The sequence below is a fragment of the Aulonocara sp. 'chitande type north' Nkhata Bay genome, linkage group LG3 (genome assembly GCF_057382095.1).
Source record: "Aulonocara sp. 'chitande type north' Nkhata Bay isolate Kocher_YH1m ecotype deep benthic linkage group LG3, A_spYH_male_GT1.1, whole genome shotgun sequence".
Classification (NCBI taxonomy): Eukaryota; Metazoa; Chordata; class Actinopteri; order Cichliformes; family Cichlidae; genus Aulonocara; species Aulonocara sp. 'chitande type north' Nkhata Bay.
In genome coordinates, this window is record NC_141346.1 from 25,338,832 (window position 1) to 25,360,548 (window position 21,717).

The window sequence follows — 21,717 nt, forward strand, 5'->3', positions numbered from 1 at the left end:
ACCGTAGAGATGGTCGTGCGGGAAAATCCCAGCAGATCTGCAGCTTCTGAAATACACCCGTCTCGCTCAGTCTAATCCTACGTTTGAACAGGTCATCTCAACCGCATGCCTCAATGCACTGAGTGCTGCTATGTGATTGACAGGTTAGATATGTGCATTAACGAGCAGGTTAACAGGTGTATGACAATCAAACTAGTTTATTAATCCCAGAGGAAATGTGGTCAATTGCTCCAATTAAATACTATGATATAAATCAAATTCACAACACAGCTCGAATTATAAATATCCCAGTATATTACACTATTACACTAAATTACATGTGTGTGTTTGACACTGAGGTGTCTCTGCAGAGGACGTGATATTAATGGTGTGTAACTGTTGCAGTGTGTACCTAACGAAGTGGCCGGTGAGATATTTTTAACCATTTGATTCTGTCTTTCCTCCTGTTCGGAACCTTTGATGTGTGTCTGCGCTCATTAAAAACAGCTGCTTGTTTTCCTCTAAACGCTTTGGACTCAAACTCGAGTGTTTTCGTGGTAATTAGGCTACAACGACGATAATTACCGTGCATTGGACACGCACACTCTCTCACACACACACGGACACGCACAGAGGCTCCACCCTCCCTCTCACGAGGCACGGAGAGGCATGTCCCTGCGTGTTCCCGTGGAGGTCGAGCCGCATAGAGCCGGAGCGCAGAGAGGGAGTCAGTCAGTGAGTGGATCCTGAAGCAGCAGCAGCTCGGCGGCTCCTCTCAAACTCATCGATTAGCGCCCCATGGATGTGTGACGTCACGCCCATTCTCGGATATCCCTCTTTATTTTTATTTTCCCAAATTTCATTTCCGGATTCATTCATTTGAACTTTGTAATATATATTTTTTCCACCCCTCGGGGCTCCGGGAGGCTCGTACCTACCGGAGGGGGCAGCCATGGGTTTCTACGGCACCTTGAAGCTCATCTTCTACAAAGTGAGTATCGATTAGAGACGAGCGGCGGATCGATAAGGGCGGTTGTGGTGCAGATGTTGAAGGTTGTCAGGCTCGTGCGCCGGCATGACAAGGCGTTTCTCTCACTGACAGCGAAATGCTTCGGCGGCGCGTGCGAGTGCGCGTGCGAGCGTGGACCACTGCGGAACCAGAGAGGGGGGGCATCCGTGTCCTCCCTCTCCTCCCCGTGTCACCCTCTCTGTGATTGATTATTGGTGATAGATTTTACTGCTCAGCCGCGGGTGTAACCTGTAAACGGTGACATAAAATCTAAAAATCTTATTTAAATTCTTTAGATTCTAAACTTCAGTGTCTAATATTTATTTCATGATTTATAGCTACAAACCTCAATAATAATTAACATTTTCCCTCCCTGCCCTGTGAAAATGCAGGTGGAGGAGGTGCGCTCCACGGTAAACTCCTCAGTGTTGGTCCCATATGGTTTATTAAACCTTCACAAAGTGACTTGTGCTCCTTGAAATGAGTGATGTTTTGCAGTACAGCTGCTGTGATCTGTGTTGTTTGGCTTAGATTTTTCTGCCTAAACCCACAAAAGTCATATTGTTCATATTTAACATAAATACAGGAGTGCATTTCACTGTACTGTCATGTAAATAGACCCCTTTTTGGCAGGTGAGACTTGAGTTACATTTTTTTAGTCGGCCCTAACGTCAATATCTATGTTTGTTCCTCTTTCAGGCACAAAACCTTATGAAGGTGACATTTTTCCTCCCTACACTGTGAAAATGCAGACAAAAGGTGGTTTAGTCCACTGTGCAAGTGCTCAGTTCTGCCTTAATGTTGTCAAACGCCACCATTTTGGGCCAGTAGGGTTTAATAAAGGTTGGAAAAAGTACTTTAAATCAAATTAACCTCAAACTGCAAGATGAAAACGTAAAAACCTGACACCTCCTGCCCTTTGTAAATCTGGGATGTTTTACAGTACAGCTGTGATAATCTCTAGCAGCTGTGCTATTTGGCTCATAAATGCTGGGTAAGCCCTGAAAAGTGACATTTCTTCCTCCCTGTACTCTGAGGCACAATTAAATTCAGGGCACTTTACTCTGCACGTGGTAAAAGTGCAATTTTACAGGTCAAATGTGATTTCTTAAAGGTGAAACGCATACGATTGCAGAGAGAACTTCATAGAATGACACCTTGCAAACTTTCTTTCCCCCCGAAAAATAAGGAAGGCTGACAGTAGCTGATATAATTTGCTTTGTTTGGCTTAAATTTCTCAAAATTGGCTCTTTCTTTCTTCCACGAACCTTCAAATACCGTCACACTCAGCTTTGTTTGCCTCATATACGCTGGTTAAACGAGGAAAAAAAAAAAGTCTGTACTCGTTGTTGGTGCTGCGAGCCACAGGAATGAAACCTTGACAGTAACTTTTCTTTCTCCCGACACTGTGAAAACAAACAAAGGTGGAGCCTTTCACTGCACAGGCATGTCAGTGTCAGTATTCTGCCATATCTGTGGTCAGATACGAGAGAAAAACACATGAAATCAACTCCAGTCGGGATCAAGGTGAGGATCCAAATGACAATAAAATCACGTCAATATTAACATTTAAAAGAAACTGTATCACTAAACCTCCTCAAAAGACAGATAATGTAAAGCACAGCTGCTGTGAGACACATTGTTAGGTTCAGTCTGTATAAAACACCAGAATTCACATTGAAATCAAGCTAACGCTGAGTGTGTTATGGCCAGTCACATCTTCTGTTACTGACCACAGGAATGAAGCCTTAGAAACTGACACTGCTTCTTCTCTGAAAACACAAATGAATGAAGTCTTTCTACTGAGCAGCCGGGTCAGCATGTGGGGTTTAATACAGGTCAAAATTCATTTCAGTCAAGCTTCACTTTAGTGCTTAGTAGCTAAGTGCTTGGTTAAGACTACAAGATTAAAACCTTGAAAGTGTTTGACAAAACATTGGACATGAGCTAAAATGCCAACTCAAACTAATCTGTAGTGTTTACCTGTTTATCCTTTAATCTGCAAACAGCAACAGTTAGAAACTGTTTATATTTTATGTAAATATTTATATTGGTCCCAACGCTACCATGTAAACTTTGTGTTCCAGACCGATGAAGCTTTTTATGAACAGATATTATCTATTAACGTGAATTAAGAGGATACAAGGCTTTCATGTCTAATGCTAATTTGTCTTGTTGGCTTCAAACCACAGCAGCAGAAAGTTAAAAACGGCTATTTGCCTCCATCCAGGAGTGGAAAACAAAAGTAATTGATTAAACGGATACGTGACTTCTACATCAAATGCTCATTTATCGTCACAGCTTCAAACTGAAGGATTGAAAGCTTAGAAATCCATTTTTTCACAGTTCACGTTTAAAATGGTGTTTAAAACGATCAGTATCCATGACGATCAATTAAACACAGAATTGTTTTTTGTCTCCTTAATGGCCGTGTGATTATTTTTAAGTTAAAAAGATGTTTCAAAGAAGAAAATCTAAAACTAAAAATAATTGTAAAATACAATGCTCTTTTAAATTGACAGTTTTATCTGTAACACGGCTGCATAAATAGGACTGAGCTAGAAAAAGCTGCAGGAAACCTGGAAAATCTAATACAAACGAATTCAACTCTATTTAAATTGAATCCTTCACCTCGCTGCACTTTGAAAATATGAATAAAAGATGCACCTTAGAGACAGCAGCTGCTGTAAAACTGCAATTTGTGGAGGCAGAAATCTACTTAAAGTCAGATAAAACTTTAATAACTAGTGTTTGTTTGCGTTTGGAGCTTCAAATGGACGTTAGCTCCTTCACTATGTTGTAAAAACACAGATTATGGAGGGAGACTTCACATTAAATCCCGGCAAAATTGCACCTAGGTCGATGTAAGGCCACGGCGTATCCTCTTCTCATTATTATAAACTTGATTTAAGGTGAAACTGCAGAGATACTAACCCTCCAAAAAGTCCCAGTTTAGCTTGATTGGGACATTTTTGCTGCTGAAGCACAGATGTGTCTCTGCCACCCACCCAAAAGCCAAAGTCGTCTGGTTCTAACTGTAAACACATTCTTCAGTTTTCCAGCCCCCCAAGGTCAAGTTTTTTCCTTTTTATTTTATTTATTTATTTTTTCCGGCTTAATCAAATCCACACAGACGCGGCATCTGTTATTAAAATCCAGTGACACGGAGTCTGAAAATGGAAAGCAGATTATAAGTTTATGTTAGGGAGTGAAGAACGCCCTCTGATAATCTACAATCTGAAATATTTACAGGTGCTTCTTGCCCATGTTTAATTTTGAACACACACAGATGCTATCCTCTGCATGTGTGTGTGTTGGGAGCTATTTTAGAGCGGCGCTGCACCGCTGACATTCCTCTGATTTTCTGCATTCCTGCGTTCATTCACAGCGAGAGACGCTCAGAGAAGAGCGAGCGAGAGATGGAGAGGGCTGATTCAGACCTCGCTTTGTCTAAGTTGGCGGCGTAGGTGTTTCCAGCATCTCTGCGGTTCAAAAGACGGCTCTGCAGCTCTTTGATGATGTGGACTCGGCTCCAGCCGTTTGGTCGTCTTTCTGACCGCAGGGTCGACCCAGAAACCCACAAACATCCGTGGGAACTCCTCTAGCTCTTACTGCGCTGGCATCATGAGTGCAGACACTGGTTGCAGGCTAATATGAATTCGGCTGGCTCACATTAATACTGTGGAGATGATTGTGAAGATAATTGGGGCATTGCGAATGATTAGACCACGTAGACCGAGGAAGGCCAACGTTTTCCCCCACATGCCAAACTAAGTTAGATACAGTAAGTGAACGGTCACACACTGAAGAGCTAAATTAAAAAACAAACAAAACATGACACATTTGCTGAAATATGCCATGACCATGCTGGCAGCGTAGTGTTGCAGTGGTTAACACTGGAACCTCACAGTCCCTGTGTTAGCTTTGTGATAGACAGTAAATAATGGGCTTTACGTCATATATAAAACTGTAAATATGTCTTGTCTATATTTGTTTTAGTATAAGACCAGCTGTTAGTTTGGTATTTGTTGTGTTACCCATCTCTAGAGCTCCAGTTTGTTGTCTGGCTTATTTAGTCTTGAGTCTTACTTTTTACTGTGGAAGTCGTATCCATCAGCCTCTTTAATCAAGTAGAAATAAAATCCATAGCCGGCCGCAGTAGTCCTCAGTGTGTCCTGATCTTTTCCAGTTGTTGGAAATGGTCTTTGTGTGGTTTGTTTTGTCTGTGCAGATTTGAAGTCATTAGCTTTGTTCTCGTCCCATGCTTTAGGGACATATACAATATAAATGTCTTCTGCTTTTGTTTTTCTGTGCTGATGCTGAACTTCTAGCTGCGCGTGTTTATTTTAGCTGATTTCCGCTGAGGAAGGATACGGTCAGATTAACCAGGTTTTTTTGGCCCTTGGGTAAAAACTGCTATTGCAGCCAGAGCTCCTGTGGCGTTTGAAGTGGTTTGTGGAGAAGTTAAAGCTTTTTAAAAAGGTTTTTCACATGGAGAGTCTTTATTCTTTATGACGCGCAACCTCACCATTACCTGATCAGACGGATCAGGTAATGATCTGACAGACTTATTTTATGGTATTTGCAAATAATCAAATCACCAGCGTGCAGCAAAGTGGGGCTTTGGGAGCTCGGTTGGTAAATCCAATTAGTTTGGCCTACAAAGCTCCATTTGGCTCTGTTGTTGTTCCAAAACGGGAGGGTTACAGTCTGTGATGGTTTCTCTTTTTATCTTTCATCAGATGAAGAGGAAGTTGGACCATGGTCCAGACGGCCGGCCGTTCCCTTCGGGGAAGAAGCACTGCAAAGGCAACGGATACCTCAGGTACCACATTTGATTTCTTAACGTCAGAACGAATCTTTTCACAAAACTGTTGAACTAAACTAGGAATACTTGGAACAACATGCTAATGTGCTCTAATAACATGAAGTGAACAAAGATCCTGTCACCGATTTACCTGCTTTGCACCAAAATGGCGCCCAGGCTGGAGCTAGTTTCACATGCAAACAAACACCACGTTTAAAACTGGTCGTCGATGTAACTGAACCTCCATAAATGTTAATCATCCGTCTGGTTTACACCCAGGACCCGTCGCTTCAGTTGCTCCTTCAAGGTTTTAATGAGTTGGACCCGTAACACGCCCATCTTACATTATTACTATTATTATTTGCCTGCTGCTGCACATTGCCCAATATAGTTGTTTTCGCTGCCAAATCACTGATAGCGTGTGATGCTGTGTGCATGACCCTTAAAACAGCACCCCACAGCAACACAAAATTCAAAGAGTTTTTTTCTTCTCTTTATTTATTTTTTTGTGCATTCTTTTTTGCTACAAAGCTGATTTTGTGCATTTTTTGCCCCTTCCCAAAAGCCCACACCCACTTGGTTTTTAGCTCAGCTCTAGCAAACATGACGAAAAGACGAAGTCTACCTGAAGCAAACCAAACTCACAAGGTTTGTGTAGGTGAACCTGGGGAATGATTATTGGTTGCCTTGGGCTTCCTGTATCACACTGATAGCTCGGCGTCTCCTATCCATTCTGCTTTTGGCAGCGTGCAACAGTTGGCTGCTAACTCAGTTCTCCATTGCTCCCCCGGGCTTCTAGTTGCTCTCATCTGCACCTGCAGACATCCTGCAGCAGAGACGAACCAGCAAGACAGGGTTTACATTCAGAAACACCCCGTCGACTAGACCCGACACTCTGACTGGCGTCTATCTTCCCTGTGTTGGTTTTGATTGGTGATTCTGTCCATGCAGATTTTGTGACACAGTGTCCAGAGAATAATAATAATAATAATAATAATGGATACTTTATTGATCCCCATGGGGAAATTACTTGTTTTTCTCTGCATTTGACCCATTCACTCAGTGAAGCAGTGGGCAGCCCACTAAGCAGGCGCCCGGGGAGCAGTGTGTAGGGACGGTACCTTGCTCAGGGGTACCTCAGGGTAGCCGTTAAGTGGATTCGAACCGCCGACCTTCCGATCATGGGGCGACCACTTTACCTACTGAGCTATCCCTGCCCCATTTAAAGTCAAGTTAAAGTCATCGCTCTCCTAACATTTATGAATATAGCAGCCACAGTGGATTTGATCCAGGAATCCTTTGTATCGAATTTTAATAGCGAATTAGTGATTTAATTCGAATGTTAAATGGTTAAATTAGATCAGCTTTACCAGTTCAGAGCATAAACCAAAAGGATAAAAGAAAGGTGTAACATGCATGGATGGATGTTTTATGGGTTTACGATGGTAAACAGTCACATTTCTGCTGTACTGCTCCTGCATCTCTCTGCAGTCCATCCAGTCTGGTTCAGGCCACGCCCACCACATTCGGTGACCTACGACTGGCTAACGGACATTCAGCTCAGCGACGACGCGTCACCTCTGGTCCGCCACCCTCCGGCCTGCAGGACTGGCTCCACACCTTCCAGGTCAGCACACGTACAATCATGTTCTCTCAGATAATCCAGAGATTATATTTACACATAATCCAACAAAGAACTTTTAATTAGCAAAATTTCAGTGCACAGATTATATGCACGTCCGAGCAGAGAGACACTGGTCCTGGTTCTTCAAGGACAGCAGCTAAACTGCAGCTTTTCTTGATTTTTGGTAAAGTGTGGTGTATCTTCCGCTCGCTACACAAACACAGTGGCAGAGTGCTGCTGCCTCCAAGCTGTTCTTATGTAACTAAAAAAACATACAAGTACAGACACACAAAGAGATGGGAGACATTTAAATGGAGGGAATAAAAACATGATCTCTTTGGAGAGACAGTTCAAACCAGATTAGAGATAAGGGAATAAAAACAAAAAGTAAAAGATGACACACCCTGAAATGCACACAGAAGAGGAGAAATATAACAATTACAGTAAATACACAGGAAAACAAAGCGGTACAAAAATGTTAACACTTTATATGGAGGCACTTTAGTGGCAACAGTAAATGTAAATCTTTGTCTCTTCATCCTGTGCTAATGTTTCCCCTCGCTGCCTTTTCACACAGATGTGGAGCGGCCCTGAGCGGCTGCTGGCTCTGGACGAGCTGATCAACAGGTGTGAGACCAGCCAGGTGAAGCACATGATGCAGGTCATTGAGCCTCAGTTCCAGAGAGACTTTATATCACTTCTGCCCAAAGAGGTACAGCACAAAAGCAGTCCGCTCTGCTGTCTGAGAAATGTGGCCCCGTTGATGAGCAGTGCGCTTCAAATATTGTGTTTTATCACTGTGTTTGCAGCTAGCCCTGTACGTGCTCACCTTCCTGGCTCCCAGAGACCTGCTGCAGGCCGCTCAGACCTGCAGGAACTGGAGGACCCTGGCTGAAGACAACCTGCTGTGGAGGGAGAAATGCCGCGAGGAAGGTAATGACGATCGTCACGTTTTATTCAGTAAGACTTAACTTACGATTGAGCCCTTAAGAGACTAAGAGAAACCTTTTGCGTGGTCTGTGATCCAGAGATATTCACTTCACTGTGGTTGATTTAAAAAATGAACAAACTCCAAATTAAGAGCCTTGCATTAGATAAATGTGTATTGTCTGCTTGGTTAACGAAGCAGTTAATGTTCCTTGGAGAGATGATCATCTCAGCTATAATTAAATCATAAAAAAATGACTGGAAGTTTGACCATGAGAGGACCTCAGCAGCTTTAGCAAATCAAATTAAAAAAAAATGCAGAAAAGGCACCTCAATATTTAAATGATTCAACCAAAGACAAAACGAAGTAGATGGCAGTTTATTTCGAGGTTGAGGGTGGTAATTACATTTAAAAGCCCAGGACAGCAGCACATTGTTATATTAATTTCCTTCTGTTTTCTGTTGCGAGTGTGAGTTTTATCAGGTAGCACCTGAAGGCTGCAGGTGTTTTTCCACTGTTTTCACAGGGGAATATGGAAACCAGAATACAAATAGAGAGACGGGAACTTGCTGGATGTATGGTGCTTTCTAACCTGAGTGAAACATGCAAATACAGCCACACACAGTCACTGCACCTTCATTCAGCGCAATGCAGTGGCTGTGTGTGTGTGTGTGTGTGTGTGTGTGTGTGTGTGTGTGTGTGTGTGTGTGTGTGTGTGTGCGCGTGTGTGCGTGTGTGTGTGTGCGTGTGTGTGCGTGCGTGTGTGTGTGTGCGTGTGTGTGTGTGTGTGTGCGCGTGTGTGTGTGTGTGTGTGTGTGTGTGTGTGTGTGTGTGTGTGCGCCTGCCTGGGAATTCTGCCAGTCAGCCGAGATTCACTGCCTGCGCTCAGCAGCCATACCAATGAGGCTACCTAACGTTAGCGCCACACCGCAGCCATACTAATGAAGCCGATGCTGACTGCAGCTCACCAGCTTCACAAATAAGGCTAATTATCAGCTCCCCTGCCATACTGCCGGGATCGGTGTCGACGTTAGCAAGAACTCAGCAAGAATATAAATGCAGCTAACCTTCATTAACCACACTCATCTTACATACTAATGAATGTTGGCTTAAAGTTGGTCTACTTTAGTAAAGTCACAGTAGATGCTATTCCACTACACTACGGTGAACTTCAGGTATGATGATGAAACGTAATCTCGCAGTAAAAACATTCCTGGATAGAAAAAAACACAATGAAGCATCATCGGTCATGGACTGGCCTCCCCAAATATTGACTCTGAAGTTCATTAGAAATCTGTTTTTGTCTTATTATCTTTATTTAAATCTGCTCATCAGATTTGCTATTTTCCTCCCAAAAGGTGTGGCAACAACAAAAAAACAGGTTGATGGAGTGTTTTCATCACTGCGCCATGCAGGTGGGCGACATGGACACCTGAGTTAGTGAATGTGATAACTTAACCTAGGATTTTTTAATTAATATGCGCATCTGCGAGGAGACGGGTGAGACTGAGCGCCCCATTTTTGAAATATATCCTCTTCTTTTACCCCCTCCCCTCTGCAGGTATATCAGAGTGCACGTCGTCTCGTCACAGGCGATCAAGTGCTGCAGTCAGTGAGTGGAAATCGACCTACATTAGACAGCATCGCATAGAGACCAACTGGAGGAAGGGGGACACACGGGAACCCATGGTAACGCACACACCGCCTCGGTTCAACAGCATCGGTCTGAGATGTAAATGTGAACTGATTGTCTTTAAATGTCTTTGCAGGTGTTAAAAGGCCACGATGATCATGTGATCACGTGCCTGCAGTTCAGCGGCGACCTGATTGTCAGCGGCTCAGACGACAACACGCTCAAAGTGTGGTCCGCCATCACCGGCAAGGTAGGACGCAACAGCAGAGACGGACGTATCGATTATGGGAACGATTGTTTTCTTTTGCTTCGACCACACGATCACATGCGTGTGTGTGTGATTGTTTGTGTCGCCTAGCAAACAAAGTGTGCGCTTTTATTTTGGAACACTGTGAAATTTCTAGAAGCGATGCTTTTATTATGAAATTCACACATTAAAGTACATACAGTGTGAATATTTCTGCAGCTCCTTTTACTCTGCAGGGCTGCAGGAGCTGTTTCACTAAAAAAAGTGAGGCTTTTATTTTTGCAAGTCAAATTCGGTACAAATATGACTTTTATTTTGTAGTACTTCACAATAAAGCCTATCAGATAAATGATTTAGCACCAACCTAAAAATAAACAAACCATATAGACTTTGACAAAATTAAGATTAAGAAACTGCCATGAAATCTTCTGTAAAGATGATCTAAATATTGCATAATCCATGAGCCCAAGTTCATCGAGCAAGAACAAGGATTTATATCTTCATACCCTGGGCAGCATTATTATCTGATAATGCTGTTGCACACCATTATCAGATCTCAATGTTTCCTTCTTTGGAAACCGATAATTGAACTGGGATGAGAAATGAAGGGTTTTGCTTCAGGAGCCAACTTGGTGTCTGCACCTCCATCAGGGGAATACAGGAAGGCGATGTTTATCTTTAATCTGTTAAAAACGAACAGAAACACTATAATGTGACATCCCTGCTCTACAGGATGTGAGGAGAGTGATGTGGAGTGCTTTTGTGTCTGACATAAACATGTGAAACCAGTTCAGACTAAAGAGTGAAACGCTCCTGCGAACGCCTTCAGACTTGTGAGCAAAGCACATGGAAGAGCTGCAGGTAGATGCAGGTGTGGCTGGTTGAGCGAAAGATGAATGAGTGAATCTTTTGTCCTGGGCAGGTATTTGTGTAGGAGGCTGTCATCAGGAGGAAGTGAGTTACCTGTAGATCAAGTTAGCAAGCGGGCGCTCATTCACATGTTTTCATACAGAGGAAGAAACACAGAGCAATTAAAGCAATGAGTAACTCCCTGGATTTGATCCAGAATGGCTGATGAGTTGCTAGACTTGCTTCTAGAAGGACTTTCGAGTCCACAGCAGGTGCTCGAGTTCATGGACAAATTTCACTTCAGCCTGGAAATGTGAACATCGGGGTGCGACGAGAGGAAACCGTCAGTCTGTGGGCTTAATCGTCTGGAAGTCAAACATATGTTTACCACATTTCAAGCTCTAATTTCAAAGAATCAGAGCTCAAATATGTTTGGGTTTAAATTTGAAGCTATCAAGTGTTTAATCAAGGTGACCTTGAGAATCGTCAGTAAAAGACATTATCATGAAATAATGGGACGCTCCTGCGTGCGAGCTGCACTCAGCTTCAGATTTGACCTGAATAAGATTTTAATATGTAGGCCAGCGTGACCTAATAGGACAGTGAGAAGCTCAGAGTGGCTAAACGGACTAAACACAGGCGGAGCAGTCGTGTCAGTCGGGGTGTGTCGCTGGGAAGCTATTTGTGTACACACACAGACACAGACATACACCACCCGAGGCATCTCTGTTTGAATACTCACATTTGTGTTAAAGGTGTAGAGAAAGTGTCTGTTTCTGTTGGCGTGTTTTTGTAAACCTTCCTGTTTAACACCCGCAGACTGTTAAACACACAATATGCAATCAGAGTGGATTCAGAAAGGTGACAGGCTCTCGTTTACCTTATTTCAGACCATGAAAAGCTCCTTAAATAAACAGGGAACATTGCTGGAATATAAATCCCTCCTTTGTCCTCAGAGAAAAGATGCCCGGACTCATCTTAAGCCAGCTAAGCTTTCGCCATTGTTGCAGATTCTCGGTCTACCCGCTGCACCAAGACGAGGATAATGTAACGTTGACATAAAGCGCAGCCCTCTCTGCAGAAGCCAAGAAGCTGTCTGATTGCAAGTGCACGTCCGTGCTGCAACTGATCATCTTAATTTAACTCTGCAAAATGTTCTGCAAGAGGAGGTTGTTTTACACCAAATAACAGTTTTATGGGTCCCTGCAGGTCCTTCTAAAATAGTTTAAAACCCTCCAAAAGTAACCATGAGCAGGATGCCAAAGACATCTTAGATTGTGCTGAAGAGATTTCAGCTGAAGTTAAACTAAGGCCGGGCTCATGTAATACCAATTTGCTTCAATCTTGTGCTCTTGATTTCCTGGTTTCAGTGTTTTTACTGTTTGCTCATCTTGTTTTATAAGGAAAGTCCACTTTAAGAAAAGGAGAGTAATACCAGAAGAACAATCCTGAACATGCTTCGGGCTTAAAACACCAGCAGACTGTTGTGATTCCTTTACCTCCTCCGTCCTCTTTGCTCTGGTGACGCTGTGTTCCCAAGCCAGCTGAGAGCTTGTGTCTTCCTAACGAGGTGCCCAGGAGGCATCCACACCCCATCCTGAACCACCTCAGGGTTCCTGTCGGTGTGGAGGACGCCCCTGAGTAACCGAGCTCCTCAACTCTTTTCCCCTTAAGATGGTATTAGACCAACTCCCTTGTACGCTTAATGATGACTTCTGTCACCTGTACATGAATTTGAAAAACTTCCAGAAGTCCTGTCGCCTTCTTTTTAAGCTCGTTAGACTACTGTGACCTTATGACCAAGAATCTACACGGACGAACAGGTTCTGTTTTTTTTTCCGAGGACAGCTGTGTAGGCAGCGACCACGCTCACCTGTTGTTATGAAGTATGACAGAAACTACTCGGTTCAGAAAAGAGAAACAAACTAAATCCTTGTAAGCATCAAAGGTGGAAAGAGTTAAGCCTCAGCAAACCCGCTGCGTGGGACACTGCATGGCACGGTGACGTCACACGGTCACATCCATTTATCACTGCTGTTAGCCGCAGCAGCATTCTGCAGACCGACGGGCGTCGCCACTCAGACAAACCTCCACATCATGAGAATTTGAGCATTTTCCACAAAGTTTCATCTTTTTCACACTGTTGCCGCATGTCCGTCTGTGTAATGTGTGAGCTGCTGGTGCATTGTTAAAACTGCAGTTAAACCCACACGATGGTACACTCACGTCTCTAACCGAGCTGCAGCATCAAAACACACAAAGTTGTAAAATGTGAGACACGCAGGACTGCGGCGGCTCACGACAGCACATGTGACGTCATTTTGGAAAATGATAAATGGTCTGGTTCTTATGCAGCGCTCAAAGCTCTCCATGCAACAGGCGTTTTTCTCTACGCCAGAGTGCTTTGTGTCTGACATTCACACATGAGCTGCTCTACATGTGGCTCAGGCGGTAGAGCCACAGTTTGACATTAACTCTGTCGTGAGGTGCCGTTTACCATGGCTCGTTTCACGAGTCTCTACCCCGCCTCTAAGGGAGAGACCGGTCACCCTTCAGAGGAAGCTCATCTCTGCTGACCCGTGTCATAACAGGAACACAATCACACACTCTGATGAAGCTCCAGTGTGTGTTTGCGTTCAGGGTTTGAAGAATTCCTGTCATTCATGAAATTCTGTCCTGTAAACCAACCAGCGCCTCTTACTCCAGCAACAATGCATGATGGGATACAATGCGTGGATAGTGACCCTTGGTTGTACATTACTCACAGTGAGGCATTGTGGGATACCTTGAGTGTACTATATAAACCACAGTAACCCTCGCAGGACTCAGTATGTGGTGAGAGATCGCAGACTCAGGTCGTTCATCTGGTTTCGGTTAAACATTCTTTAATCCGCCACACCTGCTCGCTCATCCGCCTAGACCTGCCTGTGTGTGTGAAGTCATTTTGTTCCCTGCAGAAAGAAAAACACACACACCCTCACGATGTTTTACTCTGCGGGGGTGATGAGGCGTGTGCGCCGCCGCGTACGAGCCGCTGACAGTCGTGTAGTAACAGCGAGCGCTCGTGTCGACGCCCGCAGTGTCTTCCTCCGTGTCCGCAACAGTTGCCAAGGCAAAGTTTTGCCACTGTTACCATGGCAACTATCGCTACAACACCCTCAAGGTGAAACTGCGTTTGTCTCTCAAGGCTGTCCATGAAAGTGGAATAAACATTGACTCACACGCGTTCGCAAACAATGAGAGAGACGTTTAATGTTCGCTGTGTTTGTGCAAACTGCAGGCTTTGATTGCGTTTAATTAATTTGATCCAAGCAGGAAAAACCCAGAATAACAGCTTTCATTGGCCCAGAGCACCAGGTTATTTCTTTATTCCTTTATCTTAAGTGAATGAGGAAGAACGTGTTGGCTTTTCTTCATCCTCGACTGTTCCAAATGCAAACTCTAATATTTGATCTTAAAGTGCAGTAAAAATGCAACTTTATCTGTAATCACTGGTCTTCATGTCGCATTCATGTCTGAACGTTTTCATGCGTTTTATCATTTAAATTAAAAGCAAAGTTTAAATTCAATCATAACACTGTTTGATCATCATGTATCCTTCTTTTGTTCTCCCTCAGTGTCTGCGGACGTTGACGGGTCACACCGGTGGGGTGTGGTGCAGTCAGATGGCGGCTACCACGGTGATCAGCGGCTCCACAGACCGGACGCTGCGCGTGTGGGACGCTGAAAGCGGCGAGTGCGTGCACACGCTTTACGGACACACGTCCACCGTGCGCTGCATGCATCTCAACGGCAACCGGTAACAGACACACACACACACACACACACACACACACACACACAAATTAATGTTACACATGAACTCATAGAACTGGGTCAGCGCAGCTTTAACAGAGACACAAACACACACCTCTGGTTCACCTTGACCTGATTGGCTGTCACTGCAGCGATGTAATGCCTCTCTCTCTCTCTTTTTCTCAGGGTGGTGTCGGGCTCTCGGGACACCACGCTGCGCGTGTGGGACGTGTCGACTGGCCGCTGTGAGCACGTCCTGACTGGCCACTTGGCGGCGGTGCGCTGCGTTCAGTACGACGGGCGCCGCGTGGTGTCGGGCGGCTACGACTACATGGTGAAGGTGTGGGACCCCGAGACAGAGGTGTGCCTGCACACGCTGCAGGGACACACCAACAGAGTGTACTCGCTGCAGGTAAACACAGCGCAGGAGTCTTTAAACTGAGCTCTACATGAGGCGGTTTAGCATCTTTGAGCTCCTTGTTTTGGTTTTGACTCCACCTCTCCCACCCCTCTCTGCAGTTTGACGGCGTGTTCGTGGTGAGCGGCTCGTTGGACACTTCAATCAAAGTGTGGGACCCAGAGACAGGTAGACCTCACGGACTCTGTTTTCTCACTGTGAACCTGGAGTTATTTAATGAGTTTATTTCTGTATTCAGACACTAGGGGGCAGTAACTCTGGATGACAGGCTGAGTTTATCATTATTACTATAGATTTATTTTGCTTTACATATAACGCACAGGAACATAACTGAAACACGACCGCCTCTTTCTCTGTGATAAATGAAGAAAAAAAACAAATATGGTTGATTTTTAATGGTTTGTGGCAAATAATGCAGAAAGCTGCTGCAATCACCTCTTTTCACTTTTATCTAATTTAAACAGAATAAATACAGTGATGCTCAGTGCGCCCCCTGTTGGTGGTAACCTGCTGTAATCATATAAAAATTTGCAAATAAAAATGAAACGCATGGGTGTCAGTCTAAGCTAAACGAGTGTCTCTTGTTCAGGTGGGTGTGTCCACACGCTGACGGGCCACCAATCGCTGACCAGCGGCATGGAGCTTCGAGACAACATCCTGGTTTCCGGGAATGCCGACTCCACGGTGCGAGTGTGGGACATCCGGACAGGACAGTGTCTCCACACGCTGCAAGGTGAGAAGCTGGTAACGTCCCTTAGAGGGAATCTGTCCGATTAAACAATGAGAGCAGCTTGAAGGTGAGGGTCGCCGTGGAACTTCTGCGCCAGATCGCTGACTCGGCAATAAAACAGGCTGACTCAAAAGTCCGCAACCCGCTGGGAGGAAGTGAGGAAACAGGGGGCATTGTAAAGGCTCTGAGATGACGTGAATAATCATGTTAAGGTCTGAGGCAGAAAGTGAACCTGAGCTGTGGTCAGACTCGTGAGAAATAAAACAAACCACAGGGTGTTTGTTGCTACGAGTTCTGAGGATACTTTCATGCAAAGTCTGTGACGGCCTGTTTAGTCTTTTATGGTTGTGGATTTCACAGCGTTTGCTGTTCATCTGTTCAGCTCACATGTGCGGGCAATTCGAGCCACATGGATTTAGCCTTAAAGTACAGCTAAAGGGAATGTGAGTGGTTTCAAGGGTTTTTGGTGACTGGATGAAAAATTGGACTCGCTGCCAGTGGTATTGAACTTTATTTTCTGGGACTGTAAATGTCCATGTAATTTCTCTCTTTTTTTTCTTTTTGGAAATCTGTCCAGCAGTAAATATTTTAAGCAGCAAATATTTTAGAGCCAAAGAAGGAGGAAATGATTCAATATGAGAATTTACAAATCAGTGAAATCAGGTGTTATATCAAGATGCACATGCTGACGCTCATATAAGAAAGGATGCATAAAGTGATACCGCTGAGAAGAAAGGCTGCTCATGTAGAGACAACTGGTTGAGGTCAAGGGTCACGGTGTAATGATGCGTACTTTTCAGGTCCCAACAAGCACCAGTCGGCGGTGACGTGCCTGCAGTTCTGTCGTGGCTTGGTCCTGTCCAGCTCTGACGATGGGACGGTCAAACTGTGGGACCTGCGGACCGGAGCTTGGCTGCGGGACGTGGTGGCGCTGCAGAGCCGAGGATCAGGTGAGGAGTTCGCGCCACCTTAGGTCGCTAGGGAAAAATGTATTTTTCTGGCTGTTACTGAGTCAATTCATTTGCAAAGAGGTATGTGGTGCTTGCTTTTCTGTTTGTTTGTTTTTTGCTAGAAGGCTGCTGTGATTGCCATTCACTGAATTGTAGTGAAAGTTTGAAAATGCACAAAGTGGAAACACAGGGGTTTCTTTCACTTTGAAGGCAGTCAGTCACTTTTTCCATCCTGCACAGCTGGAAACGTGCATGACAGCACAACGTTTAATTTGTAAGCAAGCAGCCTGTATCCCATTCGCACTGCACTTTTCACAATTTCACTCGTGATTGGTGAGTGGTTTGCCTTCCATGCAGATTACAGGTTACCGTGGCGGTCTGCTAGCAACTAAATCAGTCACAGTGTGGTGTTCGGTGTAGCTCATATACCTCTTTGGAACCAGTTTCACCCAATCTTGTCAGAAAGTACACGTTTCTATAGCAACCGGTGTTTCCCAGTCCAAAAAATATACAAATTAAAAATGAATAAATTCTCAACTTCATCATCATATAAAATGATACAAAGAAGATATTTTTAGTAACTGACTCAATTATATATTATGTGGTTTTTTGTAGTGTCAACATTTTAATGTGGAACTAACAAACAGATTAAATACATTCACATTTCAGTAGAAAAGACACTAAATGAACTGTAATGGTGCAGGTAGATGCAGTATTCACTGTGTTATTAAATATTAAGAAAAAATATACGTACCTGAACTTTATTTATGTCCTCACCTGTTATCACATGTCTGTGGCTAAACCAATCACGTCTTTGATCCAGGTGGAGTCGTGTGGCGAATCAGAGCGTCCGACACTCGCCTGGTGTGCGCCGCCGGCAGCAGAAACGGCACTGAGGAGACCAAACTTCTCGTGCTGGACTTTGACCTGGACGAAAAGAAGAAAGAGACGGACTGAGGAGGAAGTGACATCATCAAACGCGGTTAAAGCCCAGATTTTTTTTTTTTTTAAAGGATTTGGGGGTCGGCTATTTTATTTCATTTTTTTTAAAGAAAAGTAACAGAAACTCATCACACTTTGACTTTTTTGACCAAAGTCCTGACTGGATCCGACTCTTCTCGTCAGTCAAACTGATAGATGTGAATGTTACAGCTCGTCTCTGATTGGCTGGCAGAGGCGGGTGGATGAACCCAGTGTGGATAATTCAAACAGTGTGACGGATAAATCCACAAGGACAAAAAACATGGATGTAAATGGACAAACAAGTGCATTTATTTCAATCAAAATGGCCCAGAGAGGACGGCTTGTAAGAGAAGTGTTGGATTTCTTGAATGTATCCAATGAGAGGAAGAACGAGGGCAAACAATTTGTTTTTGTTTGTTTGTTTGTTTGTTTGTTTTGCTGCTGAACCAACAAGGAGGTCAAAGATGCTGTTTAACCAATGCAAATGTACCAAATCTTGGCAGCTGGAGAGACACGGGCAACTTTTAGAGGCAACAGCGATGAGCGATGTCACAGCATATAAACCAAACCTCACATTTAGTCAGTATTTTTTTTTAAACCATCACATTGTTTCACATTTATTCTCAGCAGCTGAGCCAAATTCTTCATCTCTGTTGCCTCTAAACAGCGTGTTTTGATCCTGCGGCAGAGTTACATGCTTGGTGCTTGGGATTCGTTGGAAACGGTGAAATTCGGGAATTAAAGCTTCTTTTCCCATCATTAAAAAGAGGGAAGACTAAACCCTCGAAACATGTTGGCCACAGGCAGAGCCTCACATCTGCAATGGTTGTAACACTGGAAACTTTGTCAAGCTCTACAGAAACATTATTTTAAAGAGAGAAAGGCGATTACTCTGGTTTACTGCACGCTAAATCACTCGCAGACGCACATGTCCAAATGATTTATGCCGCAGTTTTACTTGTAGTGCAACAACTTTCTGCCAAAAACCTAAACATTTTCAAAGGGGTGGCACTGGCTGCTGCTCAGCTCTGGCATTAGCCTGTTTCTGTTGAGACACTGAAGTATTAAAGTGGGGAAAGCACAGGAGTTAACAGTTCAAAAGGTGGCTGACTTCCATTTAGCGCCTTCAGTTTCAGGGTTGTGGTTATTTACTCTTCGTCAGGGCTGGAGGGGGTGGGGGCTGCACACACGAGCTTTTGTAAGTACGGAGTTATTGTTGCTGTTAAACTCATTCTGTGTGTGAGAGAGGCCTTTTTTCTGCTCAGTATTAATGAGAGAGTCTTGAATGTTTTAAAAGCTTAGGCTTCGGTCACGCAGGCTTAGAGAGCAGTTGTTGATACTATGGAAACCTCTGGTTGCTAGGGGAAATTGCATATTCCCCTGACTGGTTGCTAAGTGATTGCTGACTGCTGCTAGGTACTATTTTATTATATGTATCATTTTTCTTCCTTCTGCACACCTGTCATTCATTCAGCTGTGCAGAGGTTATGAACCACTTACCTGTTGTGAAATTGATCACGAAGGCTGAGCTGCACCACCTTGTGACTGTGTTGCTAGCAAATTGTTGTGGTCACCCGTAGTTCGCTTGGAAGTTGCCAACTTGTCTGCAAACACTAGCCAACTGCTCCCCAACACAAAACAGAAAATTTGCTTCTTACTACGTACATTTCAAAAGGTTCAACTTTTATTTCGAAGGTGAACTATCTCTGTTTTCAGTTTGTGTTGTGCTTCTCAGTTTAACAGCTGCATAGTTGGTGATGTTTGCAGACAAGGCGACGCCTTCCTTGCAAACTACAGGCAGTTGCTAGAAACTACTCTCCAACGAGTCTGGGAATACACATTTTTCCATAGCGACCAGTAGTTGCCACGGAATCGCACACCACTCTCTAAGACCTGAATGACTGGGGCCTCTCCTGCCTTTACACATAGCTGCTAACATTAGCATTAACACAGTTTTTAAAATAAAGAAGAGAAAAGTGAAAACGACCCTTGAACACTTCACATGACCTCGGTGAACATTTTCTGCCTCCATGGATAAAATATTTTTATACCTAAGTAATTATGTGCTTTTACTTTAAGTCATATTACAGACATAAAATAAAACCTGTTTTGTTTCTCATTAGAGAACAAAGCAGGTTTTAAAGAGCCACATTTATGCTCTGAGTCTGCTCTCCACATTATGTTTTCCAGCCACCTTTTGATGTCTTTCTATGATTTATCAGATAATCAGCATTAAGTCTGATCAGTGGTTTGTGTATATTTTTTAGGACATTTTTCCACCCTGTATTTTGTATCATTTTTACCTCTCACCTTCTTGTGCAGGACTAAGCTGATTGATCAGGAGATGTTTAGCAGCCTAGTGTTAGCTACAGTTTTTGTTGTTAAACTTTCCTCAGACTGTGTGTTTATGTAAAGTGCACAAAAACTCTTTGACGTGCATCGACTTTATTGTTATTAGTTTGTACTTTCGTCACGACTTCACATTAGAAACTTGCATTGCACTACATTATATGTTCCATTACTTTTTTAATTTGTGTTTTTCCCCACCCACTGCCGCAGCACATGGGGTCACTCCGCATGTTTTTCTAAGCTTGTGAAATATTTAGAAAAATAAGATAAATAATTAAAAACAATTCCTCTTTACCGATATTAATCCGATAAGCTGCTGTTGCCAGGCAACAACCCAGGAGCAAGTTGCTCTATTGTTCATTTCCCCTGACAACAGGTGATACGTTTCAGGCAGGAGAGTTGACCTTTTTGCAGGTGTGAGGCTCTCTGACGATGTAATCATGTAAAATAATGTAAATACAAGAGGATGTACATATTCAGCTTTTTATAAGAGCACAGCAGAGAAAATATTGTCGTGGATGGAGGGATGACTCTGAATCAATAAAGATGAGTTTTATAAAGTGCTGACTGCTTGTCTTTTGTGTTTTAAACATTGCTTTTGAAATGTGATGGGAGTTTTCTGCTGCTTTTCTTACAGCTCCTTTGACTTTTATTATGAAAAACTCAAACCAAAGTGACCCAGAAGAATTTGTAACTCAGTTTTATGGTAGTTGGATTTCACTCTTGATGCACACCTGTGTTGTATTAACACTGCAGGTTATGTGTCTGCAATTTACAGATGTCCTCTAAACGTTTCACCTGCAGCTGATCATAAAGAGGAGAGCACCAAATGTCCAAACATGAGTGAGCTGAAGGTGTCTGCCACTGAAACCAAATAATTTAAAAAACAAAAAACAAAAACCACTTTAAATGAGGCTGTGGTCAGAGTTTTAGTTAAGCACTTAGTAGTACTTCCTAAATACACGGGGAAACCCACTGATGTTGATGAATGTCCTCACAAAGACGGCCAAATGCCGTGTACACAGAGCTGCTTTGAGGTAAACTCTGGTTTACCAAAGTAAAAGAATGGCTCATACGACCTCAATGAAGTCGTCACTTGAAATTTACAGGTGAGCTGAATGCTGACAAGCACACATCGTTCTCTTCCTTCCTTCCTTGGTCATTTTAATGTTTGTTTACTGCAAACGCTCATATTCAACAAGAGGAAAAGAAACTGGCTAGAAGGGGGACAAGGAGAGGAGGGAGAGAAGGAAAGGAGGAAGGAAAAGATGGGGGAGGAGGTATGGAGGAAGGTAGGAAGGGAAAAAATGGGAGAGGGAAAAGGAAGGAAAAATGGAAGAGGAGGGAAAAAGGAGGAAGGAAAAGATGAAAGAAGAGAGTAAAAGGAAAAATATGAGAAAGGAAGGAGAAGAGACTGACAGATGGAAGTGAACGTA

The 21,717-nt window shown here is 43.5% G+C and overlaps 1 protein-coding gene across 2 annotated transcripts in view; it reads left to right on the top strand.

Moving 5' to 3' along the window:
- LOC147334779 (F-box/WD repeat-containing protein 7-like) overlaps positions 1-20,849 on the top strand; it is a 46,664-nt gene extending 25,815 nt beyond the window's left edge. The window contains exons 1-13 of one of the 2 annotated variants that reach the window (XM_086275044.1): positions 686-970; positions 5,731-5,813; positions 7,287-7,422; positions 7,997-8,131; positions 8,229-8,352; positions 9,909-10,036; positions 10,117-10,230; positions 14,694-14,875; positions 15,058-15,283; positions 15,391-15,457; positions 15,879-16,022; positions 16,820-16,969; positions 17,793-20,848. In XM_086275044.1, the coding sequence (XP_086131170.1) occupies positions 932-970; positions 5,731-5,813; positions 7,287-7,422; positions 7,997-8,131; positions 8,229-8,352; positions 9,909-10,036; positions 10,117-10,230; positions 14,694-14,875; positions 15,058-15,283; positions 15,391-15,457; positions 15,879-16,022; positions 16,820-16,969; positions 17,793-17,926 (1,662 nt within the window). In that variant the 5' untranslated portion in view covers positions 686-931 and the 3' untranslated portion in view covers positions 17,927-20,848. Of the gene's footprint in view, positions 1-685; positions 971-5,730; positions 5,814-7,286; positions 7,423-7,996; positions 8,132-8,228; positions 8,353-9,908; positions 10,037-10,116; positions 10,231-14,693; positions 14,876-15,057; positions 15,284-15,390; positions 15,458-15,878; positions 16,023-16,819; positions 16,970-17,792 lie in introns of those variants that run through there. The other variant, XM_086275037.1, reaches the window with a different exon arrangement.
- Positions 20,850-21,717: the final 868 nt, after the last annotated feature.